At 45.1% G+C, this 19,388-nt stretch overlaps 2 protein-coding genes across 3 annotated transcripts in view; both read left to right on the top strand.

The window, feature by feature from the left end:
* LOC120914295 (class I histocompatibility antigen, F10 alpha chain-like) overlaps positions 1 to 18,522 on the top strand; it is a 37,158-nt gene extending 18,636 nt beyond the window's left edge. The window contains exons 4-8 of one of the 2 annotated variants that reach the window (XM_040324927.1): positions 12,427 to 12,705; positions 14,903 to 15,013; positions 17,219 to 17,251; positions 17,618 to 17,663; positions 18,307 to 18,522. In XM_040324927.1, the coding sequence (XP_040180861.1) occupies positions 12,427 to 12,705; positions 14,903 to 15,013; positions 17,219 to 17,251; positions 17,618 to 17,661 (467 nt within the window). In that variant the 3' untranslated portion in view covers positions 17,662 to 17,663; positions 18,307 to 18,522. The remainder of the gene's footprint in view (positions 1 to 12,426; positions 12,706 to 14,902; positions 15,014 to 17,218; positions 17,252 to 17,617; positions 17,664 to 18,306) is intronic. The other variant, XM_040324928.1, reaches the window with a different exon arrangement.
* Positions 1 to 19,388, top strand: part of LOC120914292 (saoe class I histocompatibility antigen, A alpha chain-like) — a 583,050-nt gene that overhangs the window by 336,658 nt on the left and 227,004 nt on the right. The gene's annotated exons all lie outside the window — the stretch shown is intronic.

Below are 19,388 nucleotides of genomic sequence, written 5' to 3'. Positions count from 1 at the left end.
AACTCTAGTCCCTGTCAGGAGCCTAACGCCCCGGGGGATCAGAGACGGGTCCTCTTCGGAGGACCACTGACGTATGCACCCGTCGCAGTTTTTTTGTGATGTCACTCTTTATGTGTGTGCACATTTTTCCCTGCACCGGGTGGAGTTTTTGGGTTGTGTTTTGCACGCCACAGGCTTTTCAAAAGAAAAAAAAAAAACTTTACTGTTTTGTTATTTTTTTAACCACTTGAGCCCCGGACCATATTGCTGGTCAATGACCGGGCCAGTTTTTGCGATTCGACACTGCATCGCTTTAACTGACAATTGCGCGGTCGTGCGACGTGGCTCCCAAACAAAATTGGCAACCTTTTTTTCCCATAAAAAGAGCTCTTTTTCTGGTATTTGATCACCTCTGCGGTTTTTTTTTGAGCTATAAAAAAAAATAGAGCGATAATTTGTTTTTAAAATAAAGAATATTTTTGACTTTTTGCTATAATAAATATCCCCAAAAATATATATATATAAAAAAATGTTTTCCTCAGTTTAGCCCGATACGTATTCTTCTACATCTTTTTGGTTCCAAAAAAATCGCAATAAGAGTTTATTGATTGGTTTGCGCAAAAGTTATAGCGTCTACAAAATAGGGGTTATTTTTATGGCATTTTTATTAATATTTTTTTTTTTACTAGTAATGGCGGCGATCAGCGATTTTTATCGGTACTGTGACGTTATGGCGGACACATCGGACACTTTTTTGCGACCATTGGCATTTTTATAGCGTTCAGTGCTATAAAAATGCATTGCTTACTATAAAAATGCCACTGGCAGGGAAGCGGTTAACACTAGGGGCGAGGGAGGGGTTAATTATGTTCCCTGGGTGTGTTCTAACTGAAGGGGGGTGGGACTGACATGGGTAAATGACAGATCGCTGTTCATGAAGGGGAACTCCAGACCAAATGTAAAAAAAAAACGTGGGTTCCCCTCCAGGTGCTTACCAGGCTCTTAGGCTTGGTCTGGAATGTAAGGGGTTAAACCCACGCCAAAAACCAGCGTGGGGTTCCCCCCAGATCCAGACCAAGCCCTTATCCCAAGCACGCAGTCTGGCCGGACAGGAATGGGGGTGGGGGCGAGCGCCCCCCCCTCCTGAGCCGTACCAGACCGCATGCCCTCAACATGGGGGAGTGTGTGCTTTGGGGGAGGGGGGCACTGCCCCCCCCACCCCAAAGCACTCTTGTCCCCATGTCCATAGGGCCAAGAGCCTCTTCCCGACAACCCTAGCTGTTGGTTGTCGGGGTATGCGGGCGGGGGCTTATCGGAATCTGGGAGACCCCTTTAATAAGGTGGCCCCCAGATGCCGGCCCCCCACCCTATGTGAATGAGTATGGGGTACCTCTACCCATTCACCTGGGGGAAAAATGTAAAGTAAAAAAAAACACACAGATTTTTAAAATAATTTATTAGTCAGCTCCGGGGCCCCCCTTTCTTCTTTAAGCTCTTTTAGAAGGGGGGGTGTCTTCTCTCCCGGTCTTCTCTCTTCCGCCGGGGCCCTGGCCTTCGCCGATTTCTGCCGGGGGAGGGCGCCATCCCCCGGTGCCTTCCGCCGGGGCCCCCCAACCCCTTTAGGCTCTTTTACATTAGGGGAGGGGCCTCCAGGCTTTGCCGATTTCTGCCGGGGGAGGGCGCCTTCCCCCGGTCTTTCCGGTGCCTTCCGCCGGGGGCCCCGGTCTTCCTCGTTTTCTGCCGGGTGTGCGCCAACTCCCCCGGTCTTTTCTCTGCTGTCTTGTCGTTGCCTCTTCTGCCTGGCTCCTCCGCGGAGCCCAGGGCTTTCTTTCCGCTTTCTTCTCTGTTCCCTCTTCTGCCTGTCTCCTCCGGGAGCCCAGGGCTTCTCTCCGCTATCTTCTTCCTTCTTCTCTTCCATTCGATGTTGACACGACGAGCTCTGCCGCTGTTATGCCATCTGAGTGGTGCGCATTGACTTATATAGGCATAGGGCGTGGTCACCGGCTGATGCCACCCTGCGACCCCAACCTTTGTGACATCACATTCCCATCATGCCCCGGGATTGTGGATTGTCCACTGACCACTGACCTGGCCACGTCACCTGCCACATCACCTGGTCACATCACCTACCACAAGTTGTGGATTGTCCATTTGCCACGTCACCTGGCCATGTCACCTGCCACAAGTTGTGGATTGTCCACTGGCCACGTCACCTGCCACAAGTTGTTGATTGTCCACAATGCAATGCAAGCAATTACATTTTTTTTATGTTTTTTTAATGATTTTCATCATTTGCCATCATTTTTTAGATTTCTAATGTAAAAAAATAGGTACCGCGTTTTACCGCGATTAGCGGCGTTTTGCGTCTGAAACGCGAAAACTTTTGCGTCTGAACCCATTTTTTTGCTTCTGAAAAAACGAGCATAAACGCAACTGCTGAAAAACGCAGAAAAACTTGACTGTTTGCATGGACACATAGGATAACATTGACGGTGTTCAGGGGCAGTTGAAAAAGCTGTCCAAATGCCTCTGAACACGCGTTTACCAGCGTCTCGTGTGCATGGGGCCTTAGGCTTCATGTACACGGGATGTTTTTACAACTGCTCCTAAATGATTAAACTTAACAGATAGTAACCCACGTTTAAAACGTCTGTTTTGCTGCGTTTACACGCCACGTTTAGCAGCGTTTTGCCGCGATTGCGTTTAGAAGTGTTTAAAAAAAAAAAAAAATTAAATGGCCAAAAAAGAAAAACTCCTATAAACTAAATGACGGTTACCGCGTTTTGTCGCGTTTAGCATCTGAAACTTGGAAATCTTCTGCGTTGAAACCGATTGTTTTGCTTTCAAAGAAACTCTATTAAATGCAACTGCCTAAAAACGGCAATAAACAGGACTGTGTACATGGTCACATAGGATAACATTGAATGAGTTCAGGGGCAGTTGAAAAAAGTGTCCAACTGCCTCTGAACGTACGTCCCGTGTACATGGGGCCTTACAGCTTGTAAACACGGTAACTAGCATTTTGCCACGTTTCGTTCACAGGTGTTTTTAATGGAGATACATTTTTGACTGATTTGGAAAAAAACGCTTCTACACGTAAACGCGGCAAACACAGGTAAATGTGGCATGCAAACACAGCAAAGCTGACCTTTTTAAGCGTTGGTTACTATATGTCAGGTTAAATCGTTCAGGAGAGGTTTTTAAAATGTCCCGTGTACATTGAGAGCCCATTCACACAGGGGCAACATGACTTCCAGCGCGACTTTGGTAGGCAACTTGGACACGACTTGAGTATGAATCTACGCAGAAGACCGGGCCCCGCTAGTAAAAGAGCTTAAAGAAGATAGCGATGCCCGGCAGAAGGGAGAAAGAACAGGAGAAAAGTGTGGAGAAGTCGGAAGACCCCTGAAGTCGGAAGAAGGGAGAAGACCGGGCCCCCGCTAGTAAAAGAGCTGGAAGAAGATAGCGGAGGTGAATGGGTAGGGTTCGGTGGCCGGGAACTGGGGGCCCCCTTATTAAAGGGGGGGACCTCTCCCACCGCCGATAATGGTGATCTTGCGGCGAATCCGCAATGGTGCATGGGAGCGGAACTGGGAGGGAAATTCAAATGTGAACACAACACAAACACATAAAAAGGAGGTGATACAATGTAATCTGAGAGGATTACTTTTTTTTTTTAAAAGCCTATGTGAACACACCCAAAAAACTCCACCCGGTGCAGAAAAAATGTGCACACACATAAAGAGTGTTCACAAAAAAGTGCAGACGGGTGCAACGTCAAGTGGTCCTCCTGTGAAGAAAGGACCCAAAACCCTGATCCCCTGGGGCGTTAGGCTCCAGACGGGGACTGAGGTACTGTGGTCCGAGCAACCGAAGCCAATTTTTTATTCCTGGCCGGAGGGCCTGGTCATTGTTGATCACAATGACCACTTCTTTCACTCTCCTCTTCACTATCCCTTTCCCCCCCACTTTAATTAATTTAAGCCTATGTTTGTCACTTTTTGTTTGTCTTTTTTTGTTGTGCACGTTTTGTGTCACTGTGTGATTAGTAGGGTGCGGGTCCTCGGGCCAGCCCTGAACGTCTTGGGAGTGGGTGGACATGGCCTTCTGGCTTAGTTCGCCTGCTCTCATGGGGTCTCCCTTCGGGGGAGCCCCACCTAGTACTGGGAGGGTTGTGCTGGATGTGCACAAACGGCAAGAGACCCTCCTCGAGGGTGCGTCCAGCCCTGGACTTCGCCCACAGTTCCTTGGTTTCGCCTACACTTGGACTTTGCAGGCCCGATCAGAGGACACACCTTCTTGATCATAGTGGACGCCCATTCAAAGTGGCCTGAGGTCATTCCTGTTACTCAGCCAACGACTAAGGCAACGGTTTCCATACTGTTACATTTCGCTGCTACGTTTGGATACCCCAGAGAAATCGTCACAGACAACGGTGCACAATTCACCAGTCAGGAGTTCCAGCGTTTCCTGACTGCAAACAACATCAAGCAAAAGTTGACCGCACCTTACCACCCGGCTACAAATGGTCAAGCAGAGCGGTTTGTGCAGACTTTTAAACGCTATTTCAAAGCTACAGTGGCTGCAAGTAAACAACAGTCACTGTCACCCCAGCAGCTGGACTCCTTCCTTTCTGCTTACAGAAACACACCACATGCAACCACTGGGAAAACTACAGCAGAACTCCTTCTGGGGCGGCAGCCATGGACTGTTTTGGATATGCTCCGCCCTCAAACAGTCCAGGAACATGTACTACAGTCCCAAGACAAGATGGTCCAACACAATGAGCTCCCCCGATTCACAGCCCAACAAAAGGTATGGGCCCGATCTTATGGGGCTTCCAACACCCGTTGGCTTCCTGCTGTCATTGCAGAGACTTTGGGACCCAAGATGTACAAGGTCCGCCTGGAAGATGGTTCCACGTCATGCGGACCAACTGCGTTCTCGTTCTCAACTGCCCGAATCCCTGATGCTGGCTGAACCACCAGTGTCTCAAGGATCTTCTCCCAGCGAATCAGGATGCACAGAGATTGATGATTGTGGGGACTCTGAACTTTTGAACTCAGCTCCAACAGAGCCCTCCAGCTCTGGTCCGGAGGTCTGTTTACCCTCTGAGCTGGGGGATCCCTTCTTGGCCCCGCCGGTACCCATTTCGGCCAGCCCTGTTTCCTCCGGCCCTGAATCGCTGGATGCTCGGCCTCAACGACACTGTCGCCCTCCTGACCGGATTCAGTTGCAAGAGCGGTTACAAGACTTTCGACGGGGCCGACGGAAGTGATCCGATGACATATTAACCCCGCAACTGCTCCTGGAAGCTTGAAGTCCCGTAATTCTCCTGTGTTTGGAGGACTGTTATTGGACAGTTATCAGTTAATGTTTTGTGCCTGTTATTGTTTTGTTGTGTTTTTTTTTTTAGGGATGGATGGAAGGTGTTATACCTGAAGGGTTCCACATGTACTGGCACTTTAAGGCTGGCTCCACCCAGCAGTGATGACAAGGGTCAAGGGGCATAGTAGCCATCTTAGAGAGAGCACATGTAGGAAGCAGATAACCTGTCCTGTCCTGAGATGCATGTTGCAGTGTACAGCCTGTACTGAAATAAATATCCATTGTTCCAGACAAGAGTCTTGTGTCCCTCACAACACAGAGGATATAACAAATACACTGTATCACCTTACTATCAGACACAGTGCCTTTACAGTGCCCCTTGCCTGTCATTTGTGCCCATAAAAAATCTTTTGAAAATGGCATAAAAAAAGCGCCACTTTCCTACAAAGGCGCTTTTGGATCAGTTGAGCGGCAGCAACACGGAGTTGCTCGCAGAACAGAGCGATAGTGAGTCGTGGGGAGATTTGTCATCTGACTCTGACACTGATCCGGAAAGTGATAATGGCAATGATCCTGCACCTGACCTAAGCGATGTGCGCACTTGGTGCCCTATAGACAGCGATACGGACCATGTAGCGCCCCCGATATTCCGATTCACTGGATCACCTGGGATGAAGGTAGATGTTGAGAGTGACAACCCTCTGGCGTACCTGCAATTTTTTCTCACTGAGGAGGTAATTTTAAAAATTGTCACAGAGACCAATCGCTACCAAGAGCAGCAATCCGCTACGCTGCATGCCAGGTTTTCCAGAACCAGAAAGTGGGAACCGGTGACTAAAGAGGACATCTGGCAGTTTCTCGGACTCCTCATTCTTCGGGGGGGGGTGGGGAAACTGCTCCAGAAATGGTACTGGACCACAAATAGGTTACTGGCCACTCCGTTTTTTGGCACCGTGATGTCCGAATTCCGTTTTTTGCTCATCATGAAGTATTTCCACTTCACTAACAACAAAGAGTTTGATGAGGCCACGCATCCTGCGCCCAAACTAAAAAAAATCTGTGAGGTATGCCAAATGATTGTCACCAACTTCCAGCAGGCCTACGTGCCAGAAAGGGACGTCAGTGTGGATGAAAGTCTGATGGTCTACAAGGGACGCCTCAGCTGGATACAGTTTATTGCATCCAAAAGAGCGCGGTTTGGCATCAAATTTTACATGCTCTGCCAGTCATCCACCGGATACATCTGGAATTCGGTCATTTACACCAGTAAAGGCACAAAGTTTAACCCCAGGTACAGCGGCTATGGGATGGCCACATCATCTGTCCTTACACTGCTGGAGCCATTGCTGAACCAGGGATATTGTGTGACAATGGACAATTTTTACACGTCTCCGGAACTGTATGAGATTTTGCTCCAAAACAAAACGGATGCGTATGGTACCGTTAGGCCAAACCGACGTGACATGCCATCTATGTTTGGCAAGAAAAAACTAAAAACTGGAGAAATGGTTGCCTTTCAGAAGGGTAAGATAATGGCAATGCAATGGCGAGACAAGGACGTGTGTCTCATGAGTACCGTGCACAATACCTCCACTGCCATGGTCCATACAAAACATGGGAAAGATGTGCTGAAGCCGCAAGTCGTGATCGACTAAAATCACACCATGGGAGGTGTCGACAGAGCCGATCAGGCAATGACATTTTACCCGGCGATGCGGAAACGGCAAAAGAAATATTACAAGAAGATTTTCAGGCATCTCCTGGAACAATGGCCCAGATTCAAAGAGATCTACGCTATATTTGCAGAGGCGCAGGGCAACGATTTTGCCCTGTGCCCACGCAAATATTTTGCGCTGCCCTCGATTCACAGAGCAGTAGCTCCGTAAATTGCGAGGGCGCCGGCAAAATTGCCTGGCGTAAGCGCGCACAATGTAAATGATCCCGCCGGGGGCGGGAATCATTTAAATTAGGCGCGCTCCCGCGCCGAGCGTAGAAACTTTCCCGACGTGCATTGCGGCAAATGACGTCGCAAGGACGTCATTTGCTTCAAAGTGAACGTGAATGGCGTCCAGCGCCATTCACAAATCACTTACGCAAACGACGTGAAATTCAAATTTCACGTCGTGGGAACGGCGGCTATACTTTAGCATTGGCTGCCCCTACTATTAGAAGGGGCAGCCTTACGCTAAAGATGCCGTACGGAAACTCCGTACCTTGCGTACGCAGGGCCCGCGCAACATTGTGATACGGCGTAAGTATGCAATTTGCATACTATACCGTGACCACAATGGGAGCGCCCCCTAGCGGTCAACGCAAGAATGCAGCCTAAAATCTGCGTGTCATAAGAGCCTTATGCCACGCAGATTTTAGGCTGCAGTCGGCGTAAGGAGTTCTCTGAATCAGGAGAACTCGTTACGCCGGCGCAAGTCACCAATTGCGCTGCGTAACTATGGTTACGCAGGCGCAATTGCTTACTGAATCTGGGCCAATGCCTTTGGAATTCTTATATCCTTTATAGAGCAAAGAGTGACATACCTCTTGTTCATTCTGACTTTATCTGGAAGGTGGCTGAGCAGATTTTTGTCAACCACCAGACGCCATCAGTAGCTGCGAACAGACCCGGACGACGTGCTGTTGACGTTGTCAACCCAGAACGCCTGACAGGTCATCATTTTATGGACTACATACCGCCAACTGCAAAAAAGGCAGCACCTACCAGGATGTGCGTGGTTTGCTGTTCAAAGAGAGATAGCAATGGAAAAAAAGTCCAAAAGAAACAAGGTTCCATTGTCCTGATTGCGACGTCGGACTTTGTCCAGTTCCATGCTTCAAAATGTTTCACACTCAGGATGTTTATTGAATTTCTTTGTTTGACAAATTTCATTATTTTTCATTACATTATTGAATAAAATTATATTATTTATTAGATTATAATTCATGAGTTTGTGTTTCAAATTTATCACATCTGGAATGTCTACTAGAGTCTTGTTTGGTCAGGTTTAAGTAAGTAATTACTAAGAATTGCAGGCCTATAATACATATCACCAAATTTCCATGCAAAAAATTGTACCGCTTTTGGTACAAAATTCCAGACATAATCATACCGCCAGGGAGGTTAAGTGGTTAATGAATGGTGTATGTGTGTGTGATTGGTGGTAATCGGGTGTTTTGAGTGTTCTTGAGTCTCCCTTCTCTTGCCTCTAAATACCATCTCAGACAAAGAGATCATAATAATTCTAAGGCCCCGTACACACGTCCGAGAAACTCGACGAGCAAAACACATCGTTTTGCTCGTCGAGTTCCTTGTGAAGCCGCCGAGGATCTCGGCGAGCCAAGTTTCCTCATTGACTAATGAGGAAACAGAGAACATGTTCTCTATTTGGCCCGACGAGATCCTCGTCGGTTTCCTCGGCCAAAAGTGTACACATGACCGGGTTTCTCGGCAGAATACGGCTCCGATCGAGTTTCTGGCTGAATTCTGCCGAGAAACTCGGTCGTGTGTATGGGGCCTTATAGGCTCAGCCCAAAAGGTATGGCTTCTTTTCCATTGGTTAAAATAATCTAATAATTTACTTTAGTGAGTTCAGGTAATATCACCTTCAACCACTAGGCATGTCTGAGGGTAGAAAAACGTGTTCTGAACTGTCTGTTAAAGTGGTTGTAAACCCTTTACAACCACTTTTACCTACAGGTAAGCCTAGATTAAGGCTTACCTGTAGGTGCAACAAATATCTCCTAAACCTCCACGGTTTAGGAGATATTTTGAAAAATTACAGGCGCCGATGGCTCCGGCCCGGCCAATTACAGCGCCGGAGCCACGTTACTTGGAAGTAATCCTGAAGAGAGATGTCGGCCTCCCGAGTGGTGTATGAGGATGGCTGTGGGGGCTTCGATCTGAGGTGAGTATTACATAATGAGCTAGTATGCTATGCATACTAGCTCATTATGCCTTCGTCTTGCAGGTGGTGTTTTTATTTTTAACAGTGGGTTTGCTTCCTCTTTAAATAATATGTTCTATTTTCATAATGTGTATCAGTTTGTATATTGGTGCTGAAGAATATATTATTTATATTCTGGCAACCGGCATAATATACACTACTCTCAGTATAATCTTGATTAATCAATATCACATAACATGGTTATATATATAATTTATATATCCTATAAAGATTTGTGTCTCTAGGAAAAACACATGCTATATGTATATTTTTATACAGTTATAGTCACGATTCATATGTCTTTCATAACACTGTTTGGCATCTTAAAACAATTCTACTTCTAATTTGTTCTACATCAAAATCTTTATATTTTTACCTTATAACAGAATTATCATTAGGTCAGTAGACACTAAAATCATAATTATATCTGTGACCTGGAATATAATATATAATTTTTGTGACTTTTAATCAAATATATGTAGCGCCTGGTTACTTCCAAGTACCGGTGCTATTGAAATGTAGAGGGCGATCAGAGTATTAGTAAACTCTGATCCAAATTGTTATGTTCAAAACAGGGTCTCTGTCTCAGCTTGGCTGTGCTGTGGGCTCATTCTGTCGTTGCTGGGTGATGTTCCACCCCAGGACGATAGGTGGCAGCAGTGGAGTCGAGACTTGGGTTCTTTTTCCCAGCAGCGAGGGAGTTTCCTCGCTGGGCATGCTGGGAGAGGGTATTTATGGGACAGACGCCATTGAGTCTGGGTTTGTCTTCTTCGTCCAGTGTGGCACCCACCTTTAGGGTGGCCACATCACGGCGCCCCCCGCTTTTTGGCTGGGGCATGCATGCCACGAGGTGTTCCTGGTTCCCGGACCACTTGGTCCGGAACATTTGAACAGCGGCGGGGACCGAGTGATCGACTGTGTTTTCATTTCTTAAAGATCCCAAGCGGTATAACTGAATGGTGAGGAGTCCATCTGCGGAGAGCCAATGAAAGGCTGGCGATCCAAGGGGATTTCGACAAACCATCAGGGATCAAGGTAGCCGGAAACTGAAGGATTCATCACCTGTCAGTCGGTACCTGGGCGTTGATAAGGAGATCCAGGTGTAATTCTTCAAGGAGGATTGTCTCCGTAATTACAATGGGTGGGGGCCTGTGGCAGAGGTTTCTCCCTGAGTCCATACCAGGAGGGTCTGTGGCAGAGACTTTTCCTCAAGTTCAAGGTTCGAGTGATACTCCGGCTGCCAGGTCAGTGAGAGAGGCCTGTCCGGGTACACTAATGCCCTGTACACACGATCGGTCAAACCGATGAGAGCGGTCTGATGGATTTTTCCATCGGTTAACCGATGAAGCTGACTGATGGTCAGTCGTGCCTACACACCATTGGTTAAAAAAAACGATCGTGTCAGAACGCGGTGACGTAAAACACAACGACGTGCTGAAAAAAATGAAGTTCAATGCTTCCAAGATTGCGTCGACTTGATTCTGAGCATGCGTGGATTTTTAAATTTAAAACAAGATTGAATTTTTTAACCTATGGATAAATAACCGATGGGGCCTACACACGATCGGTTTGGTCTGATGAAAACGTTCCATCAGACCGTTCTCATCGGTTTGACCGATCGTGTGTACGCGGCATAAGCCCACTCAGGCAGGAGTGGTACGGAAAGTGTTACATATGGGAGCAGGACTGTTTCCAAATACTACGCCTGAATCTGCTGTTCTTCTTCCATCAACTCTATCCTTTCATCGCCAGTTTATTGTTTTCACCCGGCTGGGTAATAAAGAGCACAGAAAAGACACCTGTTGCGGACATTCCTTTACTATTGCTATACACACCATTCACCCTTAGGAATTCGGAGAGCCACGAGGTAAATGTGCCACCCAAAACAAACCAGCAGCTCCTCCGGGGGTAGTGCTATATATAGGTATTTTTAAAATAATACTGACTGCATAAAATTCAAATCTCTTCCTAAAATGTTTTGAAATGAACTTTGAACAGACTCAATGAATATTTTAGAGATGGTTTAGCTGTATCCACAATTCCTGAGGTCTAACACAATGGGTTTCGTTAGACAGGGGTGATTTCCATGTGATAACAGTCTAGTTACGTATCTGTGTAACCTTTATGGTCGTGTTGGGTCTATCCTTTAATCTTACCAACAAGGACCGGTAAATATCTTTGGTTTTGTGAAAAGGGCCACTATTGTTCAGGTGACTTTGTTTCAGCACAAGGCTTATATATTTTAGAATGGTTGATCCATTGAAACTTGGAAAACATATGAAGTCGCAAAGACCTTTAGTTCATCTGTTTTGAGGCCTCACTGAATTTACCATCTCCACCAGAATATTATAAAATGTATTATTTCTTCATTATAATTATAACAGGGTGCTGGGGGAAACTGGTCACAGAAGGTTTTTAGCTTAAAGCGGAGTTCCACCTAAAAATGGAACTTCCGCTTAACCCACTCCTCGCCCCCTTACATGCCACATTTGGCTTGTAATTTTTTTTTTTTTGGGTGGGGGGGCAGTGGGAGCTTCAGGAGAAGGGGACTTCCTGTCCCACTTCCTCCTTCCGCCGAGGGGCTGGTAAGGCGAATAGCTTAATCGCCTTATTGCAGCCCCTCCCTGTAAGCGAGCGCCTGTCCAATCGGACGGCGCCGATCGCACATGCGCAGTGGGTGCCCGGCCCTGAAGCCGAAAGCTGTCACTACCGGGTGCCCACACTAGGAATGAAGACGCCGGCCGGCTAGGGGGGGCGAGGAGCGGAGCCCCGATCGGCGCGTCGCTGGAACCGTGGAGCAGGTAAGTGTCTGTTTATTAAAAGCCAGCAGCTACACTTTTTGTAGCTGCTGACTTTTAATAAACTTAAAAAAAGGCTGGAACGGCCCTTTAATGCATAGAACACATTGGGGTAAAAAAAACTTCTGCCTTTAGAGCCACTTTAACACTGACTTCTGCAGCTTCTACATTTTTACTTCACATGCACATGCTCTGTTTTTTTTATCCCATTCACTGCCTGATTGGCTAGGATTGTCCTAATTTAGACGGATCTTTCCAAGGGAAGTAACAATTTTATATAATCTTCATATGAAACTGATCAGAACATGTGACCTTCTCTATAGCCAGCTGATTTTTGTTTTTCTCGTTCTCTCTCTCTCTCTCTCTCTTTCTCTCTCTCTCAGTGCCCCCAGAGGTGAAGGTGTGGGGTCATCGTCAGTCGGATGATGTGACCAGACTTCAGTGTCTGGTGTACGGGTTTCACCCCCGACCTGTGGATGTGAAGTGGATGAGGAATGGGACAGACCATATTCCTTCAGATGAAATGACTCCAATTCTCCCCCATCCTGACGGCACCTATCAGATCAGAGTCAGTGTGGAAGTGCCAAACAAGGAGGAAGACACTTACTTCTGTCATGTGGAGCACAGCAGTCTGGGGGAAGAGACTCTCCGTGTGAAATGGGGTGAGTGATATTTACACAGAATACAGTACAGTGAAACCTCAGATTGCGAGTAACATGGTTAACGAGCGTTTTGCAATACAAGCAATTTTTTTTTTTTTTTAAATCCTTACTCGATTAGTGAGTGTCTCGCAAAACGAGCAGAATTCAAGGCTGTGCGGTGTGCAGTACCGCTTTTGACCAGAGGTGCGGGGGCGCCGTTGACACTCGGAGCACGTTCAGAAATACTTCTTTCCCAAGTGTTTCTGAGTGCATTCGAGTTTCTCCGGTGCCCCCCCAACTCTGGCAAAATGCGGTATTGCATGCAATAGAAATCAATGTGGAACAAATTATTTTCGTTTCCATTGAATTCTATGGGGAAACTTGCTTTGATATGCGAGTGCTTTGGATTACAAGCATTCTCCTGGAAGGGATTATGCTTATAATCCAAGGTTCCACTGTATATGAAACCTAGAACAGTGTGGGCAACGAGTGCAGACTCTCTTGAAAATGTTATTAAAGCTCCACTCTGGACAAAAACTATCTTTCTTTCTCTATCTTTTCTTTTTACCTTGCAAATGGGGTGAATACATGCAGGAGACAAAGGGGGGTTCCCAGCAATTAGCTGCAGGCAGAAGCCCCATTAAAAGCAATAGGAGGCTGAGAGCTTCCACAGCTAATTGTGGCTGCTGGCATGTAATCAGTAAAAGAAATGGAGCGATTACTTGTGAATGATCGACCCTGGATGCAGACAGGTAATCGGCCCCATTTGCAAGTGCGAGTGGAGCCTAAAGTTATTTTTTCATTCTATGTGGCATATAATCTCTCTATAGGATTCTAATGTTGAAATACCAAGGACATTTCAATGGGATCTTCACACATGGCAGTCCTACTCCCGCTGAATATGATATTTGTTAGCCCTATGTGAATAACCCTAGGTTCACACTTCCACATTTTGTGCGGCCCGCGTTTGCGCGGTCACAGCAGCCCATTAAAATATACTGGTTGCTGTGCCTGTGTTTCCACAAAAGGTGCATACACCTTCAAACACACTGCATGCTGAGATGCTTGGGGTGCCATTCAGAATGAATGGCAGCCCCACACGTCTCCTAAGATTTAGCTGCGGGTGGTTGCGGGTGCGGGGACAGATGTGATTCCTGCAGCCACACACAGAGGTGTGAACCTAGCCTTAACCCACAGCAACCAATCATAATCTATCTTGGAACAGTCTGTCTTTAGCAGAGCATATGTTATTGGCTGCTATGAGTTGCTGCATTTGAAGAACTATAAAAAAAATGTGCAGGAAGGTGTATTTGTGATGAAGAGACACGGTGGGGGAGACTTACTAAAACTGAAGCACTCAGAATCTGGTGCAGCTGTGCATGGTAGCCAATCAGATTCTAAATGTGTTAGTTTGTTCAGTTAAAGGGGCTGTAAACCCTCACGGTTTTTCACCTTAATGCATTGTATGAATTAAAGTGGAGGTCCACCCTATAAAAAAAAATAGCCAGAAAGGCTACAAAAAATGTGATTATTTTTTTTTATATATACTTACCAGAAATGGCTGTTACTAGGCAGATCGTCCTAATCTGCCACTTCCTTATCCGCGGCGTTCTTCTTTCTTCTCCTCCTCGTGATGCCTTCTGGGAAATGGGAAGCGGTGTCTTCTGGGACCTTGTGTGTGTCCCAGGAGACATCCGCCCATTCACATAGCGCCGCACGGCTCGTGCATGCGCAGTAGGGAATCGGGCAGTGAAGCCGCAACGCTTCACTTCCTGATTCCCTCACCAACGATTGCTCGGCTTCGGCTGTCCTTATTAAAAGTCATCAGCTACCAGTAAGTCTGCAATTAAATCTTCTTGCCTTCCTGTTTGTATTCTTCTTTCGTGTGTACGCCCCATCTATAGTATACACATCACATAGTGCTGTATAGAAGGTAATCTGTGTGCTGGGAAATTCCCGCCTTCTATTCCTCATACATTTGAAGGAAGATTAATTTTTCTATATTTTTATTACCATAAATATTAATTAGCACCCATGTTTACTTAGCTTATAATTTGTATTTACTGTTCCATTTAACTAATTTACCAATTGTATTTGCCACTGTTCTATATGGTGCAGTAGTGATGTATGTAATGGTGGCTAATGGTTTTCAGAATGTTGTGAACTCAATAATATGTGTGTAAGAATCCCGGACTCACCGACATCTGATTCTCTTTATATTTATCTTTGTCAGATCCACCAAGCAATGGTCCTTCAGTCGGAGTGATCGTTGGAGCTGCTATTGGAGTCATTGTTGTTCTTGCTATTATTGCAATTGTTTTATTGATAAGTAAGTATAAGGATTAGGGAATAATAATTTCATTGGCACATTAACAATGTTTTTTATTTATTTTTTTTTACTGTAGGGAATAAACACATTAGGGAGGTGATTTACTAAAATAGGAGAGTGTAAAATCTGGTGCAGCTCTGTATGAAACCCAATCGGCTTCCAGATTTTTTTTGGCAAAGCTTAATTGAAACAAGCCAAAGTAAGAAGCTGATTGGCTGCCATGCACAGCTGCATCAGATTTTACATTCTTTAATTCCTGGTTTAATGATCATGGTATCGCTGTGCTTGATAGGTTAGCAAATTCGCCTGACCTAAACCACATAGGGAATCTGTGGGGTATTGTTAAGAGGAAGATGAGACACAAGACCTGTGTCTGCCCACCATAAATGCTTCCTCTGTCCGGTACCACACGATCCAAGATCTCTCAGAGCTCCCAGTTATTAGCCGTAACTCAATGTAGGGTAAAAACAACAGACTGTTTATTAAAACACATGTACAAACAGATATAGAACTCCATGAACAGCATGAGACAACACACAATATATTATACAACATTCCAGTGTGGCTGTACAGCAAGTCCGACTAGCACAGATCAGACTGGGGTTCTCAGTCACCCTAAGCCCCTAATGGACACAGGGTGATTTACACATAGGAGGGGCTAGGGGAGCTAGACACGGGGGTTTCCAGAGATCTCCAAGCTGGGTTCCACAAGCCCCCCACCCAAAGTGACTCCCGTCACAAGACCCAACAATGCAGATGTGCTGAAGGCCACTATCAAAGCAACCTGGGCTTCCATAACACCTCAGCAGTGCCACAGGCTGATCGCCTCCATGCCACACCGCATTGATGCAGTAATTCATGCTAAAGGAGTCCCGACCAAGTATTGAGTGCATACTATACTGTACAGGGACATTCTTCTTTCCGCTCCATAGCTTCCTTTTGGCTAATGAGGTAGCCTATCACATATGGTGGCAGTTATACTGCGGCAGGATGGCTCCCCTGGGAGAGCCGTCATAGCTGTACATCAGGCCTTTAAGATGCTGTAGGAGGCGCATGTGTGCCCACAGCGTGTCCCTGGAGCCGATGCAAGTGCCCGGCGGATGCAATGACCGCTGGGCACCCGCGATCACTTGTGACAGAGCGAGAATCTGATCTGTATGTGTGTGTGTGTAAACACACAAATCCCGGTTCTCTCAGGGGAGAGGAGACAGATCATGTGCTAAGTAGAAACAACAATCTCTCTCCTCCTCTAGTCAGTCCCATCCCCCCACAGTTAGAACACACCTAGAGAACACAGTTAACCCCCTGATCGCCCCCTAGTGTTGTCCCCTTCCCTGCCAGTGACATTTATACAGTAATCAGTTTCTTTTTTTTTTTTAGCACTGATCGCTTTATAAATCTCACTGGTCCCAGAAAAGTGTCAAAAGTTTCCTATTTGTCCGCTGCAATATCATAGTCCCGATAAAAATAGCTAATTGCCACCATTAATAGTAAAAATAATAAAAATGCCATAAATCTATCCCCTATTTTGTATACGCTATAACTTCTGCGCAAACCAATCAGTATACGCTTATTGCTTTTTTTTTTTTTTTTACCAAAAATATGTATAAGAATACATATCGGTCTAAACTGAGGAAACATTTTTTTTTTAATTTGGGATATTTATTAGAGCAAAAAGTAAAAAATATCATGTTTTTTCAAAATTGTCGCTCCTTTTGTTTATAGCACAAAATTAAAAACCGCAGGGGTGATCAAATACCATCAAAATAAAGCTCTATTTGGGGAAAAAAAAGGATGTAAATTTTGTTTAGATACAGCATTGCACGATAGCTGAATTGTCGGGTAAAGCGACAAGGTGCCGTATCGCAAAAAATGGCCTGGTCAGGAAGGGGGTAAATTCTTAAAGTGGTTAATGGAGACACAGACAGCAATTAAAAACTGCCAAGAATACTAATCCCTCTCCACTGGAACTAAGAAAAAAGTTTTCCTTTAGTTATACTTTAACTCCTCTGTGTCCTGTGATGTACTCCAAGAAAGCAGTTTTACAGGTAAACAAAAAATCAGAATTTTTCATCTTATACAAAGCAAACTATACAATTCCCTTTTAACATTTTTATTTTTTTAATGCAAAATTCTCAGATTTGAAAATATAGAAGTAAAAGTTTTTTATATTTTGGTTCCTAACCCTATGTCTTTATATTTCAGAGAAGACAAGGGCTGGCTATAAGAGCACCAACAGTGAGTACCCTTCTGCTATGTTCCTAGGTCTGTTGCTGTGTCCCTATGTGTATTGTGTTCCTGTGTCTATAGCTGTGTTCATGTGTCTATAGCTGTGTTCATTTGTCTATAGCTGTGTTCCTGTGTCTATTGCTGTGTTCCTGTGTCTATTGCTGTGTTCCTGTGTCTATTGCTGTGTTCCTGTGTCTATTGCTGTGTTCCTGTGTCTATTGCTGTGTTTATATGTCTATTGCTGTGTTTCTTGGTCTGTAGCTGCAATGTATACAGGTCCTGTGTGTGAGCTTTATCTGCCATTATACTGATATAGATCTGTTTGCAGTATAATAGATGTACTGTACATGATAATCACTGATGTATATTTTGCAGCTTCTGACACCACGTCTGACAACTCCAACGCAGAGAAGGCCTGAATGTAAGTTTTCAGTTCCCTATTACACACAAAAATGGAATGGAGTCCCCTTACAATCCATTCCAGATTCTTATGCGAGCATGCAGCCTGTCAGGCCAGGAAAAGGGGGGGACAAGCAATCAGCCCCCCTCTTGAACCATACCAGGTCACATGCCAACAACATGGGTGGGTGGTTGGGGGGACGGGGATCCCCTCAAGCACCTTGTCCCCATGTTGATGAGGTCAAGGGCCTCTTCCCCACAAAACATTTTTTTATTGGCTGACTGCATAAAAACTGCAAACACTTGAGACTGATCAGGGCTCTTCTTTGGGTGAGGAAAAGAGGAGAACTTGGCTGTTTCTGAAGCTTGTAGATTTGTTGTCTTTTGTGTAGTTTTCACAAGTTGTGCTAAACTGTCAAAGTGTGTAAAGAAATGTTATACAGTCTAAAATAGTGTTCTAAAAAGGGATGTGTACTATCCATGGAAGGGCATTTATTACAAGAGTTTTCATTGTGTAGAACATGTTGGGGTGAAGGCTCCATTTCACATTTAAAGAATACAGTACCTTTCACTACATTTATGTATTCCTATGTAAAAATTCTTCTGAGAGTAAAAAGACTTCTGATATAGGAAAGTAATTCTACTTAATTTGTTTGTCTTTGCAGGTCCACAAAGGAGAAGAATGCGGACTGTTTCCTTTGTCTGTATACATGTATAGCTTGGCTTCTTTCAGTTTAGAAATACGCATTTTGTGATTTAGGGAGAACCTGTCATATTCCATAATCGGGCATCTCATGTGAAGATATAATTACCGTAGCTGATATTAGGATTGTTGGGAACATTTGATAATGATTGTTGGAAATTTTAGAATCTGTACCACTCATACCAGATATTTGTCTGGTGCCCTTTATATTATATACATTTAGCAGCTGGTGGGTTACATAGGAACCATCCAGTCTGCTATAAGATTTGTTTCAAGGGAAAATTCCATAGATGTTCATGGCTAATTTGATATTGTAAAAGGAAAAATTAGGGGCTTTTTTTGGACTTTGTAGGCACAGTAATAGACAATTTTTTAGAAAAATATTTTTTTTTATAATAAAGTTGAATTCTAAAATAACATTTAATAACACAGATAATATACAAACATCCAATCAAGACATTTCATTAGCTAGTGGAGAAACCACACTGGTAACAAGACTTTAATCATTTAACTACCGGCCGCCGTCAATTGACAGCGGCACAATCGCTCCATTGTTCTGACAGGCCGTCATATGACGTCCTCGTCTTTTAGAGCCACTAGGGGGCCGCTGGGCACCCGCGATTGCCCAGTAACTGAGCAGGACCGTGGAACTCTGTGTGTAAACACAGAGATCCACGTCCTGTCAGGGAGAGGGGACCGATGCTGTGTCCCTTGTACCTAGGAACACAGATCGGTCACCCCCCCCCCCCCCCACAGTAAGAATCACTCCCAGGGTACACATTTAACCCTTTCCTCGCCCCCTAGTGTTAACCCCTTCCTTGCCAGTCACATTTATACAGTAATCAGTGCATATTTATAGCACGGTTCACTGTATAAATGTGAATGATCCCAAAAATGGGTCAAAAGTGTCCGATGTGTCTGCCATAATGTCGCAGTCCCAAGAAAAATCGCAAATCGCCGCCATTACTTGTAAAAAAATAAAAATAAAATCATAATTATGTCCCCTATTTTGTAGGCGCTATAACTTTTGCGCAAACCAGTCAC

Source organism: Rana temporaria, chromosome 9 (assembly GCF_905171775.1).
Source record: "Rana temporaria chromosome 9, aRanTem1.1, whole genome shotgun sequence".
NCBI lineage: Eukaryota > Metazoa > Chordata > Amphibia > Anura > Ranidae > Rana > Rana temporaria.
This window is presented reverse-complemented; position numbering and strand designations above follow the sequence as displayed.